We start from the raw sequence: 27,149 nt of genomic DNA, 5'->3' as shown, positions 1-27,149 counted from the left end.
TATTTTCCCTTTTCATCACTTCTCTAAATACAAAGCTCCTCATACAAAAGATAGCAATGAGCAAATGCTTGAGAAAGATGTAAACACTTTACTCAACCCACACATATGTTCAACATTAATACAGTCTTCCTTGTGATTCTATCTCTACATTCTTTCCATGTAGTAGACTATTGTTTGTCAACACAGTCTTTGTTTAAGAACTGTTTATGTAAGTGAAAAAAAAAAAATCTTGGCTAAAGAAAGAACTCTACATTACAACATGAATTTTTAGAATCACTTTTAAAACTACAAAAGTGAAAGTGTTAGTTGCTCAGTGGTATTCAACTGTTTGCTATAGCAAAGTCCGACCCCACAGACTATAGCCTGCCAGGGTCCACTGTCCATGGAATTCTCCAGGGAAGAATATTGGAGTGGGTTACCATTTCCTCCTCCAGGGGATCTTCCCAACCCAGGAATCGAACCCACATCTCGAGTATCCTGCATTAGCAAGTGGGTTCTTTACCAGTAGGGCCACCTGGGAAGCAAATACTTGAGTGATGTTTATCTAATCAAACTTTTGGATCTCGCCTCCCATTTCAGAAGTTACAAGAACCAGAGGAGTAAGCTCACTGACACCAGGAGGAAGAAATGAGACAAATCCAGAAGGTAGGATATTCTACAAAACAACCGGTGTTGTCTTTGGTCTCTGCAACAAGTCAGTGTTAGGAAAAACAAGAGAACGTTCTGGATTAAAAGACTTTGGGGATATAACACCTGCATGCACCACAAGGCCCTGGGCTAAATTCTGCTACAGAGAACCATCTGTCAAGGACATGGTGGGAACACGTATGGAAATTTGAACATGACAGGATATTAAACAATGTAAGAATGATTACCTCTTACATTAGTTGTGATGATAATTTGGCGATGTAGGACAATGTTCTTATTTTTAAAAGGTGCACACTGAAGTATTTAGAGGTAAAATGTTGAAAAATCTTTATTTTGTTTTAAAATACTTTAATATTAACCTACAGTTTTGAAAAAGTTGGGGAGGGACAGTTGCAAAAACAATTGCAAAAAAATTACGGTTCAAGGTTCAAAAGTCACGCTCCAGCGTCAAAGACTATGCTTAACTGGACAAAGTGAAACAAGAACTGAGACGTTTTCATTTTGAGAAGTCTCCACATCAACCCACCGCTACCTGCCACAACATGCTAAATATTTTTTTTTCAAATTTAAAGTAAAATATCAACTTTCAGAAGATCTGCCAGTATAATTTGAGAGAAACTTTTAGGCCTTCTATACCAATGTTCACTAAAGACAAGGATCAGAGGATACAAAATTATAACATACTATTCCAAAGTAACCATAACTAAAGCAACATATAATATTGGTTTTCTGTCTGTATTCCACAAACTTCATTGCCATATCCTGCACAGGAATTATTTCCTTTGAACATTAATAAACATTCTTTGTTCTAAGCACAACCTAACAAATAAGGAAGCAATGGCCAAAAGTTTAGACAATATTTTGGGGAAAGAAGTTGAACTTCAGTTAAAGCCTCACAACTAGTTTCATCATATGACTTTGGTAAGTCACTGTGGTTGACCACGCTAGTGACTACCTGGGAGTCCTGTAAAGGCTCCTGATAAAAAGTGGTAAAAGGCTTAAGATTTTTAAGAATACAAAGTCAGTTGAATTCAGATACAAACAGGTTAGATCTATAGGTATACAGACATTCTCTTCAAGGAGACTACAGCCAAATACAATGATCAAAAAGGTGGCTTTTTCTATTTGTTCAAAGAAATGTGCAATTTAAACACACCCACCTTTGGGTATGGAAGCAATAAACTTAGAAATGTAAGCAAAACAAAAGAAGAACAACCAACCTCAGACCCAGCTGCCTGCAGACCACTTCTGCATCTGCATCATCCCACTGGTCGTCACAGACTGTCCCCCACTGACCGGCATGGTAGACCTCCACTCGGCCCTCACGCACACTGCTCCCCCCAACAAGGCGCAGGATGGGGAACGCAGGACCTGCAATATGAAATTAACGACAAATTAACACCTACACATCTACACTGAGCTATAGAAGATCAGGTATATTCTATTTGTTTGTCATTCTCAATCATAAAGTTATATTTAATAAGTCACTTCAGCGATATGGACATACCCACGCATGTCTAATATATTTTATGATAATCTCAACTGATTAAAACCCTCCAACTTGAATTACACTCATACAAATAGCTGTCAAGAGGAAGCAGTCTAAATTCACTTTTCCCCGAGGACCTCAGAAACCAGCAAAGACACACTCAAAACTGCAGTTATTGGAAACCCATTTGATTTTTATGGTATTGTGGGGGGTAGCATTGATTTTTTAATTTACAGTAACTTGAGCATTACCAACATGTAATTATTAAGAATGGCACTTTTATCTATGACATACTTGCTTTCAGCATAGAAATATTTTTACATTTGTAGAGATCAAGTCAAAGTTTACATTATCACATTATAAGAAGCTGGTGGACATCACAGCCACTACCTTCAAAAAACAATACTGAAGATTCATTTGTGTATGAATCAATTCATTCTCTGTGAAGAATACCAGAGGCTTCCCCATGCAAATTCCTTATTATAGTCTACGATACCCTTATCTATTTTCATCAGTTTAATTTTTCTCTCCTTTTATTAGCCTAGAATTGAGGACACAGGGAATGCCTTTCCCTTTCACTCAAGTACTTCAGATACCCAGCTATGTAGAAGGCAAGTAATAAATATTTGTTGACTGACTGGATTGGCAAGCGATGACTAAAAGCCTAGAAAGAATATCCCAAACAACGAAAAATAACTATCGCTATCCATTCCTTCAATTCTGTTTCTTAAACAGCTATTAGGCAGAGAGGCCCTGCACAAATGCTACCCCTTAAGCAGTATATTGCCTCGAGATATGGACAACATGAGCACAGACGGGAGACCACTGGGAAGACCCTGCAGGGGTTCAGGTGCAAAAGGAGCTTGCCCACCACTTGGGGGAATTAGGGCATCTCTTCTAAAGAAGCTGTAGCTGAGAGGGCCAAGATGATGGATGGGACTTCATAAGTTAGACATGGGGATGTGCAGTTCAGACAAAATGAACCGAATGAACAAAAGCATAGAAGCACAAAGCTGTATGTGTTTGGGAAACAGAACAGCCCTCTAATTTTTCTGGAATAAAGAATGTGAGATGGTCAAAGGTTCAGAACAGGCTGGGTCCCTATTAGGAAATTTAGTTTTATCTTTTGCCAAATACTCATCATTTATCCACATGAAATATGCTTCTAATTCCTCCACAGTATAAGCAGCTATCAATAAATGGTATTTGGACATTCATATTTTTATTCAAATATCACACCAGAGAAGGGATTTAGATTAGTGAACATGTACATCTATTCATATTCTGATATTTGTAACACAGTTTTCTTACATAAGTCAACTAGCACTTGTAATTTGGAAAAGGATAAAGGTAGGCTTAATAAACATAACTGTTCTCAACATTATATAGCAGCTTCTTATAATTAATGATTGCTCAATTATGATAAGAAACCTAAATTTACATGTTATTATGTTTATTTTTCTTTTAAGAAGCTTGGAAAATATAGAAACTAACCAATGGAAACAACATAAATTTCTTAAATTATTATATCCTTTTCTGCCTCTCCTCTCCCCACCTCCATGGTAAGCTTGGAAAAAACAGAAAAACAAAAAATTTTAAGAGGAAATTTAAAATTATCTACAACCCAGAAACATTATGGCATAATTACCTTACATTTTTTAAAATGTTGTGCTTTATTTTAAATGTAGTTTTTACACTGGTTGTATAAGTATTTCTGAAAATATTAAGAAGCTCAAAGACAAAATTTAGTCACCATCTCACATCTTCCCAACAAATACATACAGAAAAAAAATAATTTGAAAGAAATTTCAGTGAAGTAGTTGACTTGTATTTAACTTATGGATAAATAAAACTCCCAGACATTTTCATTTATATTGATATTTCCTATGTCCAATACTCAGATACAATCTTCTACTTTTTAAGTGTTGGAAAAGTACTACATGCCAAGATGCTAAATGTAAATTACAAACTAAAAGAAAGTATTAACATTAAAGGTCTGCTGCTGTGCCTTAAGATAGACTCAGTGTTTGCTGATTTGAGCTGTTTTCATATTCTCATTTAATTTACCATAAAAGCATATTTTTTCACTCCCACTTCTAATTTATCTCAACCTTCAATACATATATGCTTACACCAGTCTTAAATTTACCTTTGCAGCCAGAGTATAAACAACTGGATAGATTATAGAGAATGGAGAGCTTTTTTAAATAAAGAGTAGACAGAGATCCTGAAAAAAAGGATTGTTTTCAAAATTTTACTTACTTCACTACTTGAAAAACGTTAACATATTTTACCAGTTAGGTTGAACACAGAATACAAGCAATATCTACAAAAAGCAGTGCACTGTTGAGCCCGATTCAGAGCATCCCTGACGTAGCAAAGTGTAAACATGTATTTGCCAAAGGTAGGATTACCAAGAGGTGGAGAGGCAAAGGAAGAAAAGGAAAAACTTACATGACATAAAGATTTAGAATGCACCTTGCACCCACAAAAGGACTGCAGCTCTCCACGCACAGCCTCGTATGAGATCTTGCACCATTTCCATCGGGTCTTCCTGTCAGTTCACAAGAACGACCCTAGCTTGGATTTTCCTATTTTTTCGGAGGGAGCAGGTCAATTCCTTCCCTGATACTTGTACTCAATCAGAAACCATTGCCCTCGGCTGTCTGCTGGCATTCTAAGACCTGGGACATCTGATCACGCTGCTATCTCCAAGAAAATCCAAAAAGGTGTGATAGCCACAGGTGTGGTCACACGTTAAAACAACCATGGACCCCAGAAAACCCAACCACCATTGTGAAACCAAAAGCCTAGAAAGAATATCCCAAACAAGGAATAATAACTAGCAAAGGGAGCTTCTCCCGCTGCTTCCATTCACATGATCATACACATATCTGTATACTGAAACCATATACTAATCACCAATGCTGCAGATGGTGACTGCAGCCATGAAATTAAAAGACGCTTCCTCCTTGGAAGGAAAGTTATGACCAATCTAGATAGCATATTAAAAAGCACAGACATTACTTTGCCAACAAAGGTCCGTCTCGTCAAGGCTATGGTTTTTCCAGTGGTCATGTATGGATGTGAGTTGGACTACAAAGAAAGCTGAGCGTGAAAGAATTGATGCTTTTGAACTGTGGTGTTGGAGAAGACTCTTGAGAGTCCCTTGGAGTGCAAGGAGATCCAACCAGTCCATTCTAAAGGAAATCAGTCCTGGGTGTTCATTGGAAGGACTGATGGTGAAGCTGAAGGTCCAATACTTTGGCTACCTCATGTGAAGTGCTGACTCATTTGAAAAGACCCTGATGCTGGGAAAGACTGAAGGCAAAAGGAGAAGGGGATGACAGAGGATGAGATGGTTGGATGGCATCACTGACTCAATGGAGATGAGTTTGAGTAAACTCCTGGAGTTGGTGATGGACAGGGAGGCCTGGCATGCCTTGGTCCATTAGGTCTCGAACAGTCAAACACAACTGAGCGACTGAACTGAACTGAATACCTAGACATCATGCATAGAAGGAGCCCTTATCCAAGGCAGTGATTTGTTTTATGGAATGTGCTATCTTCAAAGTAGAACACTAATAACTATGATTCGATTCAATTCTATAAAGTGAAAATATTTTGTTATAGTTTCTGTATTTTATTTTTGGTTTCAAGATGATTTTTAACTTGATTCCATCACAATTTTTCATTACCCAAATAAGTGTTTCATATACAGTATATAATAATCCTATAAACAAATTAGATTAAAACAGAAAATATGTGAAGTGAGGTCAGGGCTTCCCAGGTAGTCCAGTGGTTAAGAATTTGCCTTGCAATGCAGGGGAGACCAGTTCAATCCATGGTCTGGGACGATCCCACATGCTAGGGGGCAGTTAGGCCCAAGCTTCACAAGCACTAAAGCCGGCATGCTCTAGAGCCTGTGCTCCACAGCAAGAAAAGCCACCTCAATGAGAAGCCCGTGTGCTGCAACTAGAGAGCAGCCCCTACTTCTGCAACGAGAGAGAGCCCATGCACAGCAGCCAAAAAATTTTAATTAAAAAAAAACTGAGTTCAAATGTAAATCCAACTGTTAGATGAATTCCTTTGAAGACTAATTAGATTGTTGCTAAGTCATGATGATTCAGACTCAAGTCTGTATTTAAACGCTTAGGAAAACATTTAACTAAGACACGTTTTTCACCTGGAATGCTGAAAACAGAATAAAAGTAAAGCAAGAGAATAATTTTTTTTTTTTTTTTTTTTTTACCATGGGAAAAGCTACACAGGACAGCAGCTGCCATCTTCTCAGAACACGCCCCGCCCTGCCAGATGTCTTTTTCACATAGCAGTATATTTTCTTCATCTCCTCGGCAACGGACATTGCTCCAATAAACGGGAATAAGGCCCAGTTCAGAAAATGGGGTTTGTTTTGTGACTCCTTTTCCTCTGGAAGTACAATGCTCAAGATTAGGTTGATCAAATGTAGGCTAACTTTTATCAAAACACTGCTGCTGCTGCTAAGTCACTTCAGTCGTGTCCGACTCTGTGCGACCCCATAGACAGCAGCCCACCAGGCTCCCCAGTCCCTGGGATTCTCCAGGCAAGAACACTGGAGTGGGTTGCCATTCCTTTCTCCAATGCATGAAAGTGAAAAGTGAAAGTGAAGTCACTCCATCGTGTCCGACTCTTAGTGACCCCATGGACTTCAGCCTACCAGGCTCCTCCGTCCATGGGATTTTCCAGGCAAGAGTGCTGGAGTGGGGTGCCATTGCCTTCTCCAATGCATGAAAGTGAAAAGTGAAAGTGAAGTCGCTCCATCGTGTCCCATTAAAAAAAATTTTATATATATATATATAATAGTATTTGCTAGCAAGACTTTGAAATCAATTAAGATAACTCAGCTAGTCTACATATGTTTAACCTCTGATATGTACAAAACTGAAATTAAATTTTTAAAAAATTAAATGCTTATCTGAATAACATGATGATCTCTAGAACTGTCTCCATGCGACAGCTTCCATTAACCCAACAATAAATATTTGGGGTGTATCTAAAATATGAATCTGTCTTGACAGCAATAAAGCCAGGTTGCTCTGCCCTTATTTGAAATTCTCTTTTATTAATGGACTACTAAGAGATGACAGAAGGAATCAGATCTGAAATTTATGTTTGCAGAAAGGTAGTTTACATTCTTTTATCAATCAAGAGAATCTCTGTAATTCACATCTCCACTACAGAGCTTGCTTTTGTTTTTAAATATTTTAGAAAATTTAATATGCATATAGTTGACTTACAATGTTGTGTCTGCTATACAACAAAGTGAATCAGTTATGCATATACACATACCCATTCTTTCTGCTGTACAAAGAAGTGAATCAGCTACGCATATACATATATCGATTCTTTCTTAGATTATTTTCCCATATAGGTCATCACAGAGCACTGAGTAGAGTTCCCTGTGCTATAAAATAGGTACTTATTAATTATCTATTTTACATATAGTAGTGTGTATATATGAATCCCAATCTCCCAATTCATCCCTCCCTACTGTTCCCTCTTAGTAATCATAAGATTGTTTTCTACATCTGTAACTGTATTTTGTAAATAAGTTCATTGTACCATTTTTGTTTTCTTGTGTCAGTCTCATAGAAAATTTCATTCTTCCCTGATCTTCAGGGATAATAAAAGCACAGGTAGAAAGGTACATGAAGGAAGACACTGACACCAGCCTACAAATTTGTTACACCTTCAGGCTGTCAAAGAAAAAGGCAATATACGCCCACCAGCCAAGGAGTATTTGCCAGACAAAATACCGGAGATAAAATCAGTAATTAACATGCTAACACCATAACTCTTTGTAGGCTCTCCCCTTCCTCTTGCTTTTATCCTGATTTATCCCAACCCTCATTGTAAAAAATTAGTGAAGTTGTTGCTTAACCTAAATAATTGTTTAGTTAACTAACTTAACTAATCGTTGTTTAGTTGCTAAATCATGACTCTTTGTAATCCCATGGACCGTAGCCCACCAGGTTCCTCTGTCCATGGAACTGCCCATCAAGAAAACCGGAGTGGGTTGCCACTTCCTTCTCCAGGGGCTCTTCCTGACCTAGAGATAGAACTTGCATCTCTTGCACTGGCAGGTGGATTCTTTACTGATAAGCCACCAGGGAAGCTTAATTAAGTATTGCTGTTGTTCAGTCGCTCAGTCATGTCCAACTCTTTGAGACGCCAAGGACTGCAGCACACCAGGCTTCCCTTTCCTTCACCATCTCCGGAAGCTTGCTCAAACTCATGTCCATTGAGTCCGTGATGCCATCCAATCATCTCATCATCCACTTCTCCTCCTGCCTTCCATCTTTCCCAGCATCAGGGTCTTTTCCAATGAGTCGGCTCTAGCCAAAGTACTAGAGCTTCAGCTTCAGCATCAGTCCTTCCAATAAATATTCAGGGTTGACTTCCTTTAGGATTGCCTGGTTTGATCTCCTTGAATCTAAGGGACTCTCAAGAGCATTCTCCAACATCACAGTTGCAAAGCATTACTTAAGTATTACATTAACCCTATTTGCTACTTTAATAGAATCAAAAGTCTGAACAAAACTTAAGCCCTTAAGGTTTGCCTACACTAAATATAATTTCCCACCTTTCGAGTGAGAAGACAGGAAACACGCAAATTAAAATTCTTACTGATTTGACTGCAGTGGACTAACCTTTTCATTTGTGTCATCACATTAGATATTACCACTCATTGATGATTAATCTAAAATATTTGCAAATGGAAAGTTTTTCTTTCAGGCCTTTTAACCCTTATATTTTCATAACAAGATATTTTCCAAGCTTTTTAAAGATCCTTGGTGATAAAGGTCAAGAAAAATATAGGGCATGTATACTTGGAAAAAAATAAATGATACACAAAAATAGAACGATAACAACAAAAACAAAACCATTCATTCCAAAATGGAAACTTCTGCTCCTGGGAAACCCCTTGAAACAAAGCATAAAGGTACTGGCCATGGTAGGAGTCAGTGTACACCTGTCCATTTTAAGGAGAGTGCCTAGGGTCAGCCTGAAGGCAGGAGGAGAAGAGGGTGACAGAGGATGAGATGGTTGAATGGCATCGCTAACTCTATGGACATGAGTTTGGGTAAACTCCGGGAGTTGGTGATGGACAGGGAGGCCTGGCGTGCAGTGGTCCATGGGGTCACAAAGAGTCAGACACGCCTGAGTGACTGAACTCAACTGAACTGAAGGTGGGAGGAAGGGCCAGCAGCTTCTCAGAATGATGGGTGCCGCCGGGCCAAGGGAAGTTGCCATTTCTTACAGAATCTTCTCAGTGCAAAAACCCATGTCCCAGGATATTACACCTTACCCAGCATGGGATGAAACTGCAAATGAACTTCACCTCCTACACACACACAGCAATGGAGTTTGTGGGTGACTCAAGGCAGAAAGATAAAAGCAAATGACAGCAACCACGGGCTCTACAGGCTGCTGGGAAGATAAAAATCTTAGGACCCAATTCTTTGTTTCCTGGCACTGAAGAATCCAATTGTTCAATCAAAGACCAAAAGATGCTTTTATTTTTGTACCACTTAGCTTCTGCCCATTTCCTAGTCAATTCAGTTCAGTTCAGTTGCTTAGTCATTACTCTTTGCGAACCCATGGACTGCAGCGCACCTGGCCTCCCTGTCCATTGCCAACCTCCAGAGTTTACTCAAACTCATGTCCATTGAGTTGGTGATGCCAACTAAGCATCTCATCCTCTGTCGTCCCCTTCTCCTCCGGCCTTCAATCTTTCCCAGCATCAGGGTCTTTTCCAATGAGTCAGCTCTTTGCATGAAGTGGCCAAAGTATTGGAGTTTCAGCTTCAGCATCAGTCCTTCCAAAGAACACCCAGGACTGATCTCCTTTAGAATGGACTGGTTGGATCTCCTTGCAGTCCAAGGGACTCTCAAGAGTCTTCTCCAACACACCACAGTTCAAAAGAATCAATTCTTTGGCGCTCAGCTTTCTTCACAGTCCAAATCTCACATCCATACATGACCACTGGAAAAACCAAAGCCTTGACTAGATGGACCTTTGTTGGCAAACACGCCTCCACTGAAGACTCCTGGACACTCACAGCCAAGTCTGGGTCAGTCTCTTGTGGGGTCACTGCTCCTTTCTCCTGGTTCCTGGTGTGCACAAGGTTCTGTTTGTGCCTCCAAGAGTCTGTTTCCCTAGTCCTGTGTAAGTTTTGGTGGCTCTATGGTGGGGTTAATGGTGACCTCCTCCAAGAGGGCTTATGCCACACCCAGGGTGCTGCACCCAGAGCCCCTGCCCCTGTGGCAGGCCACTGCTGACCCGGACCTCTGCAAGAGACACTCAAACACAGCCTGTCTCAGTCTCTGTGGGGTCTCTGGGTCCTGGTGTGCACAAGGTTTGTTTGAGCCCTCTGAGCATCTCTGGCAGGTTATTTCCTAGTCAGCAGCGGTAGTAACAAGTGAAGTGCATTTGTATGTAAAGGAACTCACTCCTTCCATTAGGGGCCCTTTCTTAAAAAGTCTTCTGAGAGAAGTCAGTGAGGAACATGACGGAAGGAGAAGAGGAGGTAACCTCTCCAAGGTAACGGCAGGGGGCCAGCACCCACTTCAGGTATCAGCAGACAGATTCGGTCAAGGACGAACAAACTCACCCCAGCTGCAGCTGGTGACAAACGACTGAAGCATCAGCGTCATCCCAGTGGCTGCTACAAACGACGCCCCAGACTCCATTCTCATATACTTCTACTGTGCCTTCAAAGGCGCTTTTGCCGCCACGAAGCTGCACTGACCCTAAATGGAAAAGAATCCCCAAATCCTTGGATAGAACATAACCGTTTGAACATACTGAACAAGTCCTCGGTAACATGCTGAGAGAGCCAGGCTTTCACTGTTCACAGCAAGTCCTTCTTTCTTTAAATGAGGATTTAGCAGGCTTTTTTTTTTTAATTAACATCCTGATGTCAATGCTAAGGATACTTTCTTTTTTAACCCAGGCAAACAGAAGTCCCAAGGGAAAAAGTGGAAGACTGTGACTAATGGCTGATACTGCATCCCACATATGATTACATCATATATGAAGTTCTTATCACTTATTATCACTTTCCATCTTCACGAGAGGTCACAGATTTTTTTTTTGAGGTCACAGATTTTTAAAAAAGAAAAACAAACAAACACAATGCTGTTAATAAGTTACCTGTTATTGGCTGTTGTATCTTCCTTCTATCTGTTCTTCCACTGAAGAAGAATAAATGTTTTTCCCCTTTTAGCCTCTACCGGTAGTTGTGAGAAGGCTAAAGATAATGTCTAAAATTTCAGAAAGGTGTTAAGTGTCAGAAATATTGTCTAATGTTCGGCTTAGGGAAACTGCCCCTAGGAGAGTGGTGTGGTATAACTGAATGGCCCTTGAACTTCACTTCTGTTTACCTAGCATCCCCACTCAGCTGCTCCACAGTCCATAATTTGACTCATTCTTCTCAGTCTTAAAAGAGTCAAAAATTTAAATTAGAGCATCCCTGAGAAGATAATATTTTAAGTCTTTTCCCTTAACTGTGGATCAAAGTGGTTACTAGGCTTACTGTGGTGATTATTTCATAACATATGCAAATTCCAATCACCATGCAGTACATCTGAAACCAACCTAATAGCATACATCAAATATATTTCAGGTTTTTTTTAAGTGTGCATCAAAGGACTACATTTCTCTTCTCACTGGCACTTATTTTTAGAGTCAGTCCTGAGCCTGCAGTTGAGACATGTGCAGAGGTAGAATCAAACTCAGACAACAACTTAAAAATTTCATAAAAGTCTGTGAAAAGTCACTGAAGATGACCTTTATTTCATAGGTAAAGAAGTTAAGAAATTAAATTTTACTAAAATTTACTAAATTTTACTAAAAATACATTCCACGTATTTCAAAGTAATCTATGGCTTTATAATTATTTTCAAAAATAATAGATTCTAAATCATCCATTCATTTCATTTGCATTAGCCTAGTTTTCTATCACTATTATTTTCCACACAATCATCCTTAAAAAATGTAACTATTTAAGAAACACATATCCTATCTCTCATGATAAACACAAAGCATCATTTAATTCAAACAAGAGGCAAGAACAAATGGAGGCAAAGTTGCACTGCCAAATCCTGATTACTCAAGAGAGAACGTGGGTGTGCATCATTCATACGGCAGATGATCTAAAACTCATTCATATATGTTCTCAGTTCAGTTCAGTTGCTCAGTCATGTCCAACTCTTTGCAACCCCATGAATCACAGCATACCAGGCCTCTCTGTCCATCACCAACTCCCGGAGTTCACTCAAACTCATGTCCATCGAGTCGGTGATGCCATCCAGTCATCTCATCCTCTGTCATCCCCTTCTCCTCCTGCCCCCAATCCCTCTCAGCATCAGGGTCCTTCCCAAGGAGTCAACTCTTTGCATGAGGTGGCCAAAATATTGGCATTTCAGCTTTAGCGTCAGTCCTTCCAATGAACACCCAGGACTGATCTCCTTTAGGATGGACTGGTTGGATCTCCTTGCACTCCAAGGGACTCTCAAGAGTCTTCTCCAACACCACAGTTCAAAAGCATCAATTCTTTCACACTCAGCTTTCTTTATAGTCCAACTCTCACATCCATACGTGACCACTGGAAAAACCATAGCCTTGACTAGACGGACCTTTGTTGGCAAAGTAATGTCTCTGCTTTTGAATATGCTATCTAGGTTGGTCATACCCTTCTTTAATTCAGACCAAGCAAGAGGAAGCCCTGTCTAGTTCAGAGAAAATGTTAGGGGGAAACACCAACTGAAAGCACTCGTCCTGGCCAGGCACCACAGTAACCTCCTACATGATTTATTTTATGACAGGAGGTCCCGGTAAAGAACATAAACCAACAAGCCACCACCAACCAGAAGAATTTGGGAAAGTTCCAAAGGAAACACCAATCCCTATGTCCTACCAACTTCCCAGAATCCTCCTCTCTGGAATCCATCTTGACTGAGCAATGCTTGTACCAACAGGAAGGACCTGAGTCAGAATGACTGTCCAGAGACAATCCGGAAAATAATCTCATCACCAGAGATCCCAAGACTGTGAGCCATGGGGCAAAGCAGTTCTCCTGGATTCCCTTACATTACTGCTCTCCACCCACGCACCCCTTCCCAATAAAATCTCTTGCTTTGTCAGCCCATGTGCCTCCTCAGACAATTCATTTCCTAGTGTCAGACAAGAGCCCACTCTTAAGAGGTCCCCCTTCCTGCAACAAAAAGTGTGAACTATAGAATATTTTTAAAGAAATATGTCCAAAGAGTTTAACTGAACTTTAATGATTTTTTATAATCACAAAAATGTCTTCTATAGAGTCCCACATAATACTAATATCATGCACAGTAAAAACGTGCATTTTTTTCAAATCAAAGAATTTATTTGTTCACCTCAAACACATGTTATTTGAAATGATATTTAATCTGAAAGTGAAAGTCACTCAGTTGTGTCCGACTCTTTGTGGCCCCATGATTATACAGTCCATGGAATTCTCCAGGCCAGAATACTGGAGTGGGTAGCCGCCTCCTTCTCCAAAGGGATCATCCCAACCCAGGGATCGAACCCAGGTCTCCCACATTGCAGGCAGATTCTTTACCAGCTGAGCCACCAGGGAAACCGTTTAATCTGTTATCTGTTTATTAATTCACCACCACTACAAATACCACCACCATCAAATTATTCATATCAAAGGGTTGGACAAAAGTTCTAGTAATGAAAACAAACTGGAACTCTACTTTTGCATTTAAATAATCACAATAAAATGCAAAATATTGTCCCAATCACTAAAAAGCTTTCGAAGAAAAAATGATGCAGGCATATTATCTAAATGATTAAGGCATCTACAAATGAGGAGGAGAAAAGTCTGCATAATGTGTAATTGTTACCATAACATCATTATAACAAAAATGACAGCACTGGAAATAATTTCCAGGTCAACTATCAGTTCTACCATCATTTCTCACATGCGCCAAACATGCTGTGAAAACCTGGGTTTGTTTATCTGTATTTGCTATATGGCAAGAAATGTGGAGTGCTCATCCAATTTTCCTTTAACAAATGGATACAAATATTTGCAATTCTGGAAAGGCAGTTTGCATGTCAATGACTAGCAAATTCTCTGGCAGAATCCATTCTCAACACCAACATCCCCAAAGCACACACCTGCCTAGCAGTGCCCCTCAACGTAGTTTATCCTTTCCTTATGCCATAAAAATTTCCAAAATATCTGAGTAATCATCTACCTTGAATTCAGTGAGTATTTCTTACTGGTATGTAATTCCATGAAGTTTATACTTCTAATAATTTTTTAAAGAATTTTTTAAACAAATATCAGTATGATAATATGCCTAAGATAGTAAAAGCATGAACACACAATTCATACTACATACATTTAAGACAGGCAGTAGTTTTTGTTTGGTTTTGGTTTTACTTTGTTCTTGCTTCACTTAGCTCTCTTAGAATGCTTAAGACGGTCGAACTGTAATTGGTTTCCCTTAATTTATGGATGCACCCCACTCCAGTACTCTTGCCTGGAAAATCCCATGGACAGAGGAGCCCGGTAGGCTGCAGTCCATGGGGTTGCTAAGAGTCGGACACGACTGAGCGACTTAGCTTTCACTTTTCACTTTTACGCATTGGAAAAGGAAATGGCAACCCACTCCAGTGTTCTTGCCCGGAGAATCCCAGGGGGAGAATCCCAGGGACGGGGGAGCCTGGTGGGCTGCCGTCTATGGGGTCGCACAGAGTCGGACACGACTGAAGTGACTTAGCAGCAGCAGCAGCAGCAGCAATTTATGGATGAGGAAGCTATGGAGCCAATCAACTGAGAAGTTGCAGAGCCATGACAAACTGCCTCCCAGATTCCCTCCCTTGCTACCAGTCCCTTGCCTCCAACCTGAGCAAAGACTTGGTATGCAATAAGTCCCTTTCAATAGTTCAGGTACCACTTTATGCAGTCTGCCATGTTGGCTTTCACCAGCATGGTGAAATATTACAAATCTACCAAACATTACATGGGAATAAACTAGCCAGGCAGATCCATAAGACAGTCTTAAGAGTTTCTCTATACTACACAGTACCAGAGAAGTGGCTTTCTGGTGATCTATGTTTGAGGCTAATCCTCCAGTGGAGGCTGATTTGTCCCAAGGGCTGTATTTCTAGGGCTACACATTTGCACAAATTTATAGGTACGCAATTACAAGAGGAAATACCCTTAGCTCAGCGAAAAAAAAAAAAAAAAAAACAGAGAGAGAGAGGATAAAACAATAAAGCAATCCACAAAGGCCAGAGCCTGGTAAACTCATTTCTATTACTATCTTACTAACAATAAAATTCTTCAGACAAATTCCAAACCAGATTCTTTGGTAAATATTGCTCCACTGTCACAGCCTCTTATTACCAAAAATTGATGTCTTCCTTGGTCCATGTTTTCCTACTTCCGCCCAGCACTTTGTGATGTTCCTCAGAGTCTCAGCTCATGTCTCTCAGCAACACCTCAGTGAATCCAGGGTTGCATGGTCTTAAAGTCTCTCATGTGCCAATTTGATGGAAAATATTCTATTCTAAATATTCCTATTTTTAAAAAGTCTTAACAACAGTAATCGAAAAGTTGAAGTCTCAGCGGTTTTAGATCAACTATAGTAGTCATTACTAATTTACAGACTAAACCAGTAATAGAAAAAAGTCTGGAACTATAAAGCAATGCATGATGGCATGTCATGGGGAGGAGCCCCTAGAATTCATTTAAAGAATTATTGCAAAAAACAAAGAAAACTGTCAGTTGTACCAGCCTCTTGGTATTAACAACCACCTGAAGGCAAAATGTGCCAATACACAACGATGATCAGAATTCTGTTACCTTAATTCCCTGCCAAAAATGTTGAACTTGGGGTACGATGGGGTGGGAGGTGGGAGGGAGGTTCAACAGAGAAGGGACATACATATACCTATGGCTGATTCATGTTGATGTATGGCAGCAACCAACACAATATTGTAAAGCAATTACCCTCCAAATACACTTTTTAAAAATGTTGAAATCACTGTCATTTTAGTTTACTACTATTTTTTATTATGTAAACATATCTCCAGTTTTATAAAGGAAAAGGAACATAAAAGATTTTTGTTACAGAAATTGGCTTTATGGATAACTTAGCTAAAAAAAATAGGGATTCCTAAAACAAAGAGACATTCCAGAGGGGTTCTCCTCTGCCATGTTATCAGTCTCACTCAATACAAGGTAGTCTAGAGAAAGAGAGCTAACTAGATTAAACTTCTCTTCACAAGGTTCATTGGTTCTCAAGGCTATTGCAGTGGGCTCAATTCTTTCCCCTCAAAAGATGCGGAAGCACTGACCTCCAGTGACTGTGAATGAGTGAATTTATTTGGAAATAGGGTCTTTGCAGAGGATCAAGATAAATGAGGTCATTAGGGTGGGCTCCAGTCCAGTATGGCTATGATCTTATAAAAAGGAGAGATTTGGACAGACACACATAGGGAGAATGCCATCCGGAGGTTGCAGTTACATTTCCACAAGCCAAGGAACTATCAGAAGCCAGGAGAGAGCCCTGGACCAGATCCTTCCCTAGTGTCTTGAGAGGAAGTATGGCTCTGCTGACCCTGATCGTGGACTTCCAGCCCCCAGAACTGTGAAATAACAAGTTTCTTTGTTTAAGCCACTCAGTTTGTGGTACTCATTACAGCAGCTCTAGCAAACTAATAGACCCATTCTGGCATTATCCCTCCGTGGACAGCTGGCAAAACCTCCCTTCTCACTGTCCATACTTCAAGAAGGCCTAAAAGAAATATCAGGAAAGGAACCAAACAGGTCAGTTATCTTTGTTCTCTAAATCCAGCTCATTCCAAAATTAGCCAAATGAAAAGGTATGCCTATTTAGTTAATTCCTTAAGATATACAATAGCACTCATGTGACAGAAAAAACAGCAAAAACAAAGATCCATCCCAGTAGTATTCTGAACAGAATTAAAAATAAATATTTCTGAAATTGTAAAAGTCACAGTTTGATAAATAAGTAATAGAAAATTAATGTTATCACCCAAATCCTTTCTCATCTATTACTGAACTTCACAGAGACACAAAATAATTAATTTTAGCCAGCCCTATTGTTCTGGTGGAATCATAAATTCATGCCAGTAACATCAAGCTATTATTCAGATCTTTGACAAAAAGTATACTTAAAGCTGAAAGTGATGCAGAAATTTCAGTTTATAAACTATTAAAAAAAAGAACAAAAGTCCATTACATATTGGACAATTTAGTACACATATTTGACAATGAATTAAATATAATCTTATGCCTTCTACCAAAGGCAAAACTGGAAAAATATACTAAATGATCATTTTCTGTCTTAATTATAAAATACACACACAAAAATCACATTGCCTAAAAACAAGTGAATAGAGCAATAGTTAGTTGAATTTTTCAAGTACAGTTGAGGAGACTACATTAATTTTTATGTTTTGTTTTTTTTCCTACAGCTTTTTGATAGTATTCAGGTATTCTATTTTGTCCATGATTACACTTACCCATAACTGAAATCAGTTTAGCATTGTGAAATAATAGATTTTATTCAAATCATGCCATGTCAAAATGAAATCATCTTTTAACATAGGAAGTTCAGTTCAGTTCAGTTCAGTCGCTCAGTCGTGTCCAACTCTTTGCAACCCCATGAATTGCAGCACGCCAGGCCTCCCTGTCAGCATCCCCTTAAATATCCAACTGAACTATACTCACCCCATTAGTCCACATCTATTATTCATATTAATTGTTCATCTATTATTTATGCAGATACCTTTCATACTGAGAAAAATATGAACTTGTCAGGTTCAAAATGAAAGCATATCTTTTGAATAAGCAATTCTACCCATTTACATTGGGCTTACATAAATTTATAAGCCCATCCAGGAGATGGTGAAGGACAGGGAAGCCTGGAATGCTGCAGTCCGAGGGGTCCCAAAGAGTTGGACACGACTGAGTTACTGAACAACACCACCACAAATTATTCATGTGTTTAAAACATTATATAATATTATGCAAAAGAAGAAGACAATATATGCATTTAAATAACTTGAGCAGAAATTTTTACAAATTGTGTCTGAACTACCCACTGTTCAGTTCAGTAGCTCAGTCCACATTTAAACACATGGTGTGGGTATTAACATTTTATTGCACAACTCTAAGTGATGAAATTAAACTACACTTAATAGTAAGTTTATCTGTCTCCCAGAGTACATATCACAGGAAAGGTAATAAAAGATGCCTAGTATTATCTTAACATTTCAACCAGAGAGTGGGCTTCCTTAACCAGAGGACTTAGGTGATTTCTTATTCATCTTTGTAAGTTCTGTTCCTGGGCTTCTCTGGTGGCTCAGCAGTGAAGAATTCGCCTGCCATTGCAGAAGCCATGGGTTCCATCCCTGGGTCGGGATGATCCCCTGGAGATGGAAATGGCAACCTACTTCAGTATTCTTGCCTGGAAAATTCCAAGGACAGAGGAGCCTGGCGGGCTACAGTCCATGGGGCTGCAAGAGTCAGACACAACTTGTCGAAAAAACAACACCTACACCTTATAACAACAACAGCAAACAAAAAAGAAGCAACTAATCTTAGGAAACATCTTGCTCAGAAATGCATAAAATAAACAGAAAAAGCACAGATGCTCCCAGACAGCTCAAAGACTGGCGGCGGCTGGATGCTGATATACTGAGTGCAGTTCCTGGAGAAGGCGCTTGGGGGCAGCACTCTCTCTTGCTGAGGCGGGTGTGGGCCGCCTCTCTAATATTCAGTTGCTAAGTCTGTTCAGCTCTGTGACTCCAGGGACTGCAGCAGACCAGGCTCCTCTGTCCTCCACTATCTCCTTGAGTTTATAATGGCTCTCAGCAAAACAGACGCTGAAAGCACTTTTCAATTTTCACCATTTTTCATAAAAGTGAAAATTGTCTTTGGATTTCTTTTGGTTAGCGAAAACAAGTACTAATGTAGGTCTTTCTTAAAAGTGAAGCAGCATAAAGCAAACTTTTCAAAAAGTGGAGGATACCAGTATAAGGACTGTAGGGTCAGGCCATCCCAGATAGAGTCCCCTTGCTCTCAGCACATCCCTCTGCTCCATCGGTCCCCGCGTTACCTACACCCTACTCATGTAACTGACCTTCCCTCTTAATCACAGAGCCTAATCAGTAAACACCTACATACCTGCACCAACTCCAGCTAGGGACTGTGTGAACTCTTTGAACAGAGCATCTCCACTATGACAGCTTATCAAAGGGGTGGCGAGAGGTGTGCTCCTCTGCTGGCTTCCCTGGTAACCAGGGAGCCAACCTGCCAAGTCAATTCCCTCTATAACTGGTAACCTCCCTCTCCACCTCCCAGCTCGAACTCTCACCTGTATTCCTCCTACCTCACACCCCCTACACACACACACACACACACACACACACACACACACACACAGCAAAGACTACTGACATGTCCTACCCACTGCCTGCCACACCTGGTGAGATGCTGCTTCAGGAGCTGGCTGCAGACATGTAAGGTCCCCGCATCCATTAAACCATGGACGTAGGACGCTGGGCAGGTACCAGGGCTTGCAAGTTTGTGGTGTGCAGCCCAAGAGGACAAACCTCAATCACGCTTTTTGACAGACTCTGTTGGTTCTCTTGAATAACTACCTGCTTCTCCCTCCCCATGTGTTCAGAGGTCAATCCTGACTAATATCGGCAAAGCATGGTAACTGCATTTTCCTTCCCAGAGAGTGCCAGGAAGGTCTGACCAGTGAAATACAGGAGGAAATCTGCAGGAGTTCTGGGAAGATCTCCTTGCTCTTTCAATGGGTCATACATGAAGAGGGCGCCCCATCTTGCTTCTTCAAGTTATTCTATCCCAATATGAAATCTGGAATAACCATTAGTCTAAGGATAAAAGCCACACTTTGAAAATAATAGAATCAAGAGAGTAGCAGAGAGACAGAGATGTACTATGTTGGAGCCCGACATCTTGTAACATGAACCACAAACCTCCTTCTTTCCTCAGGCATTTTGAATTGGGTTTTCTATTCTTTGCCACCAAAACTACGTGAACTGATCGAAGCCACACTCATATCCAAGTTCATAATCATCATCTGTTTTCTCTCCCAAACTTTACACAGCCATCTTTATTTTCAGTTAGTAAACACATATATACATTTTGTGTCAATCTTTTCCCTTCAAGCTTATCATGAGCATTTTTCCATCTTCTGTAGACAATCTTTGCAATTATCACTTAGGAGCTGCACCACACACCGACTCTTTGAGATCCTATGGACTGTAGCCCACCAGGCTCCTCTGTCCATGGGATTCTCCAGGCAAGAATACTGGAGTGGGTTGTCGTGCCCTCCTCAGGGGATCTTCCTGACCCAGAGATTGAACCCACGTCTACATCTCCTGCATTGGCAGGTGGGGTCTTTACCACTAGTGCCATCTGGGAAGCCCTTAGGACCTGCACTGCTACTGCTAAGTCACGTCAGTCGTGTCCAACTCTGTGCGACCCCATAGACGGCAGCCCACCAGGCTTCCCCGTCCCTGGGATTCTCCAGGCAAGAACACTGGAGTGGGCTGCCATTTCCTTCTTCAATGCGTGAAAGTGAAGTCGCTCAGTCGTGTCTGACTCTTAGCGACCCCATGGACTGCAGCCTACTAGGCTCCTCCATCCATGGGATTTTCCAGGCAAGAGTACTGGAGTGGGGTGCCATTGCCTTCTCCAAGGACCTGCACAGTATACATCAAATAGAGGGATCTCTGAGTAATACATTATTGCTGCATATTTAGGTTTGCCTTCACAGTTATAAAACCAATTATTTTTACAAAGGTTACCTTCACACACACACTGTATAGATATAAATATATATGCTTCATAAATATATTCATATTTATATATGAATAAATATATATTTCATAAATATATGTGCAGTAAGAGAGTGTGTTTATGTCTGTCTGTGTAGTGTGTGTCCAGGATAATCACTCATAAAAGGCAACAGTAACTATCTAATTTTCTTCTTAAAATCTTTTTTCACATTAGTAAAGAGTCTGATAATGCCTCCAAATCAAAGTATTTTATATCTGCCTTAGCCTGTAAAGAAAATTGAGCTCAATATCTAAAATCCAGCCAGGAAATGTATCAAATCTGTTATTGCTAATAAATGATTTCAGCACCTGCTACATAGAATCAAGATGCAGCATTAAAAAAAATTTAAAAAGGGACAGCTTTCAGCCAACTTTTAATTAACCTTCACTTCAAACACCAGATGGACTTCAAAGAGCACAGCCTGTAAACAACATCATTTATCCCACAAGTCCACTATCTCTGTTTGAATCAGATTTGGGCGAACAGATCAGCAGGACATGACAAAAAGTCAGATTTATGAATCATTTCTTCTGGTAAAATCTCAGATATTAGAGCACTATTGTTTCTCCTATCTATTTCACCCATCAGTCACTTAAGGTTGAGTTCCATTCAGCTGCTTGTAACAGAGAAGAGTTCCCAGCACAGTGCAAGCAAGCTGCCCCACCTGCCAGGGCCAACCTGAGACTAGAAAAGGGATTTCTCTTTTTAGTCAGGAAGTTGTAAATTACTGGGGCTTCCCAGGTAGCACAGTGGTGAAGACTCTGACTGCCAATGCAGGAGACGCAAGAGATGGGGGTTGGATCTAGACGATTCCTTGGAGGAGAAAATGGCGACCCGCTCCAAGTATTCGTGCCTGAAAAAGTCCATGGACAGAGGAGCCTGGTGGGCTACAGTCCATGGGGTCGCCAAGAGACAGACACAACTGAGCACGTTACTGGAGGTCATCAGTTGCCTGTTAATTATTCCTGTAGAAATGTAAAAACTAATCTGGCTCACATTCAGTTAATATATCATATTCTGGTGAACTAAGTTGGTGCTATCCCACACTGGTCAAATAAAAAGTGTGGTACCATTTTCTAAAAACACACAAAAAGTTACCCTAGGCCTGCCATGTGTGCAGGCATGCTAAGCTGTTTCTCCTTGCGATCCTACGGTCTGTAGCCCGCCAGGCTCCGCTGTCCATGGGATTCTCCAGGCAAGAATACTGGAGTGGATTGCCATGCCCTCCTCCAAGGACATCCTGACCCAGGGATCAAAGCTGCATGTCTTATGTCTCCTGCATTGGCAGGAGGGTTCTTTACCATTAGTACCACCCAAATCTAGCAGGATTAAGTCACAGAATGGCAGATTCAGCTGACCTGACCACCCACCACTACACAGCTTAGGTGGGTTCTGACGCCCTCCCCTGGTTTTCCCTGACTGTGGCAATGAGTTTTCAGTTTCCAAATGACCTTGACTGCTCATTAGAAACACACATTCCTCAGCCAGATTCCTGAGATTACTTAAACAGGGTCTCAAGGCTAGAGCCCAGGTATCTGCATTTTAATAAGCCCACCCCCGCCCTCACTCCCCCACTTCCCATGCCTCGATTCTAATGCTTATTATAAGAACTAACTCCCGGGGCTGATTCAGGGTATTCCAATCCCCCAACGATTCTTTTATCACTAATTTGCAAGTTTCACACACCCAGGGCCCAGGCCTTCATCTTCCTCGTTCTCAGACATTTGAGCCACTGGAGTGACCACGCCCTGCCCCGCTCATCTGAGACTCCCCTGCCACCCCTTCAACTGGGCTTCAATCAACTTTCCACCTTGGAGGCACCAACTTCCTCATTTCTCTCCACGCAACCAGGGACTTGGAAATCTGGCCTCCAGTGTATTTCTCAAAGGAGGGATTCCATTACAATTAATCTTCTTTCCTTTTGTTCAAGCTGTTTTTTGTTTAAAAAAGAGAACGAAAACCCTGGATATTTTCAACTCATAAGAGACTGGAAATCATGTGCATTGGGCCAAACATAGTTTCCTTTCTCTTTCCTTTAAAACTGGTCTTTAAGCTAATAGAATCATTAGACTAGTCTAATAGAATCATTAGACTTTTCTACAGGCTTCCCAGGTGGCTCAGTGGTAAAGAATACACCAGCAATGCAAAAAGTGAAAAGAAAGTGAAGTCGCTGAGTGGTGCCCGACCGTTTGTGACCCCATGGACAGTAACCTGCACCAAGCTCCTCCGTCCATGGGATTTTCAAAGTAAGAGTACTGGAGTGGGTTGCCATTTCCTCCTCCAGGGAATCTTCCCAACCCAGGGATCGAACCCAGGTGTCTCACACTGTAGACAGACGCTTTACCGTCTGAGCCAGGAAATTTGAGTTCGTTCCCTTCGTGGGGAAGATCCCTTGGAGAAGGAAATGGCGACCCACTCCAGTCAGTGTTCTTGCCTGGAGAATCCCATGAACAGAGGAGCCTGGCGGGCTACAGTCCATGAGGTCAGAAAGAGTTGGACACAACTGAGCAACTGACCACGCAGACTTTCTACGTGTTTACATAATTAAAGAGGAAAATGAGCTGTGGAGTGAAATGTGCACTATCTCATAATGTTCCTATGAGAATTAAATGAGAAAACTGATATATAAATTGCTTAGCTCAGCATCCAACACAGAATGAATCCTCAATAAATCCTACCTGTTACTATGAGGCTGGGCTGTTCTGGTACGTGCTCAGTGCTAGGAAAGTCCTTTGAATAGTCTATCCCAAAACTGCCTTCCTCCAGACAAGGAAACCAAAGCTCTAGGGGTTAAGAGTCCTACCCAACACTATATAGTTACTGGCTGAGCCAAAGTGGACACCAGTGTTTTCCAGAGCACAATTTCATGTTCTTTTCACCACACCATGTCAGCTTTGTTTACACTCCTAAGTGAAATGTAGAACCAAGAAAGCCATAGTTTCAGAACATGTCAGTCATTTTAAGGCATGACTATGCTCAGTCAGAAAGTAAGGGGTAAATGGCACACTGAGCCTGTGAGAGTAATTAAATTATTACATAGCCAGCAGATTGTTTTCCTGTTTCTTTTTTTGGGGGAGGGGGTGTATTTATCTCCCATCTTGGGGGGTTTCTTTTGTTTCTCTTGTGTTCAGTCACTTTATTTCAGGAAGTACACACTATTATGCAGTGCTTAGAGTTTTGTCTGGTGAGAATGAGCTATCAATATAAAGGTATCCCAAAGAGTCTGTACTGATGTTAGGTTTAAATTTCTTTTCAACACAAGAGGGTGGGGAGAATGAACCACCAAGCTATTTCGAATGTAAAATTTTAAAAATTATATGTTAAACAGAGAACAATAGATCACTACAGTGTTTTCACTTTGAATTCCACTTATTTATACATATATATGTATACACAACAAGAAATATGAAATATAATAATACAAAAATGAAAAAAAGTCTCAGTGTCTGCTAACCATGAGCTTTTACTACAAATAATTTCATAGCAAAGAGTAAAACAGCACTAGGGCTCTCTGCTTGATATCACCTCAAATTTTTTATAGCCACATTGGCATTCTGTCTGTGTAACAAGTATAGGGATGACTTCATTCTCTAGGATGAAGGACAATGGATCTTAACCTTCCTATCACTTCCCTTTAACTCAAAGCACTAATGCAACTGAAGGCACAGATAAATAAAAATTTCTGAAGAGAAAGAATGGCCCTGTGAAAGTTTAACCTCCAAATCACCAAAAGGTACAAAGTACAATATATCTCAGAATCACAATTAACGAAGCCCCTGCCACAGACCTTGGATGGAGAGTTGCCAAAAAAAATTTTTTAAGAAAAATCCAAACTTTGAAGAACTTTAGGTTTTTTTTCCCCCACAATTATTAAAAAAAAAAAAAAGCCCTAATAGTAAACAAAATGCCACCAACTCAAAAAAAGTACTGTTCAAAGGCAGATGATTCACTTACATTAAATCTATTAATGTGAACTTTTACATTAATTAATGTGAAACATCTTACCAACTTTATCTCTTTACCAACTAATTTCGGTTTTCTACAAATAACGTATACAGTTGAAAACTGGCATTCTTGAAAACAGCACTTGACTATATCAAGTTGCTTCTTCCCTAGAATAGTTACTATTCCTATCTTTTCCCTTTCTTTCTTCCCCACTCACTGATATTTACCACGCTGTGCCCCAGAACATGAACATCATTTGACAAGTCGCATTTTGGCCCAGAAAGTTTGCAAAAACTTTTTCAAATACATGTCAACTGCGGGCAGAAATTGGGGGTGGGGGGTGGGGAGGTGGTAATTGATTGTCATATTAGATTTAATATTTCCCTTTCCAAAACAGGTAATTAGAAACTATATTCTCTTTTGCTTTGCCACTTCTACGTAAATACGGTACCATTCTCAAGGCAAAGCTGATGCAGAAAATACACATCCACGCCACGGGCGCGCGCGCGCGCACACACACCCCCTTCCCCTCCCCCCGCACACATCTCAGTGGCCAGAGACAAGCCCGCAGCCCGGAGCCACGCCCTCACCCAGAAGCCCGAGAGTGCAGCACCTTCCAGAGAGGCTGTCACCCCAGGTAACCACACACAAAGCGCGCTTCGCTAGTTCAAAGTTACGGTGCCAAGGTACTCGGACAGTAAGTCCGTGGCCGTCCACCTTCACACAGAGCGAGGCAAACTCAACCCCACCCGCTCTCACTTTCTCCTCCAGGAGCACCCAACGCGCTCGCCCACCCAGCCGGGCTCCCCACCGGCCCCCGGTCGCCGCCGCCCCGCGGCCACTCACTCCGTCTGCAGTCGCAGTAACCCCAGTCCACCTTGCCGCGGGCGTCCCCGTAGAAGCACCAGGGTCTGCCCGCGCCGTCCGGACTCCGGCAAAAGTTGTGGCGCTGCCCTCGCAGTTGCGCCCAGCCCGCCGGGGGCGACCGCGCGAGGAACGGCGGCACGTCTGCCCAGCGCAGACAAGGGGCGCCGGAGTCTGTCACGTTGGCCCCGGGCGCGCCGGCGGGGCAGTCCCCGGGAGGCGGCCGGGGCGTGCGGAGGCCGTGCGCGCGCGAGGCGCGGAGCGCCGGCGCGGGGTGCAGGGTGCGCGGGAGTGGGGGCGGCAGTGTCTTCTGTGGCCGCCGCTGAATGGTAAGGTAATAAGGGTCCTGGGGACTCCGAGAGGGCGCATGGTGATGGCGGTGGTGGAGGGGATAACCGAGGACCGAATCAAAGCTGACCACTCCGGGGAGCGCCCCGAGAATCAGAGCCACCGCGAAGTGGGGGAGCGTCATGGTGCCGGAGCCGCGGCGTCTGGTCCATGCTCCCCAGCTCCGCCGCTTCTGAAGGGGAGGCGGGGGCGGCGCTGCGCGTCCCCGGAACCCCCGCGCCTGCCCCCTCCCGCCCTCCCGCGCGCGGACCGCCTCCCGCCGCGGGGCCCGCGGCCGCGCCCCTGCTCGCCGCGTTCGGGAGCGGTCCCGGGCAGGGAAGGCGTGCGCTCCGCGGAGCCCTGGCTCGTGGAGAGGACCCGCCGAGAGAAGGCGCGGACCCGGGCACTCTGCCCCCTGGTGGCCGGCACAGGCGCGCGGTCTAGCCCCGGAGCCGGGCTCTGCGCTGTCCTTGCCCGGCTCCCGCTGTCAGCGCGCCCGGCCGGACCAGACCAGCTCTCTGGCACCCCGGGGCCTCGGGGTGCCCGAGCCAAATCCAAGGGTGCCAACGCGGGGGACGGTCTTGGCTGCTCCTTGCCAGCAGGCGACCCCACCACAGCCCCTCCGTCTGGCGGCTGCCAAACCTGCCGCCAGCCCCTGCAGCCCTCCTCTCCTCCACCCCCTTGCCGCGCCTCATTTCCTATGTTTTGAAATATTTACAAGTGTAGATGGGTTTAGTCCCTTGATAAGTCCCGCGATAAAAGTTATCAAAGCCCACTTGGAATGCCGAAGCCATTTTCCTGAGCTGTGATCTCCTCAAGGACAAGACCACGTTTCGTTTCCCTTTGTATCCCAGTGCTTAAAACTTAAAACCGTGGGCAGCACTTATTAGGCTCCAATAAACATTTGCTGAAATTAAATTCCTGAACCGACCC

General features: G+C 42.1%; 1 protein-coding gene across 2 annotated transcripts in view; it reads right to left on the bottom strand.

The window, feature by feature from the left end:
- PRSS12 (serine protease 12) overlaps positions 1 to 26,418 on the bottom strand; it is a 76,706-nt gene extending 50,288 nt beyond the window's left edge. Inside the window, exons 1-4 of one of the 2 annotated variants that reach the window (XM_070791018.1) lie at positions 25,872 to 26,418; positions 10,794 to 10,932; positions 6,390 to 6,568; positions 1,869 to 2,019 (exon numbers count right to left, since the gene is read on the bottom strand). In XM_070791018.1, coding sequence (XP_070647119.1) covers positions 1,869 to 2,019; positions 6,390 to 6,568; positions 10,794 to 10,932; positions 25,872 to 26,361 — 959 coding nt within the window. In that variant the 5' untranslated portion in view covers positions 26,362 to 26,418. The remainder of the gene's footprint in view (positions 1 to 1,868; positions 2,020 to 6,389; positions 6,569 to 10,793; positions 10,933 to 25,871) is intronic. The other variant, XM_019962271.2, reaches the window with a different exon arrangement.
- Positions 26,419 to 27,149: the final 731 nt, after the last annotated feature.

Source organism: Bos indicus, chromosome 6, assembly GCF_029378745.1.
Source record: "Bos indicus isolate NIAB-ARS_2022 breed Sahiwal x Tharparkar chromosome 6, NIAB-ARS_B.indTharparkar_mat_pri_1.0, whole genome shotgun sequence".
Classification (NCBI taxonomy): domain Eukaryota; kingdom Metazoa; phylum Chordata; class Mammalia; order Artiodactyla; family Bovidae; genus Bos; species Bos indicus.
This window is presented reverse-complemented; position numbering and strand designations above follow the sequence as displayed.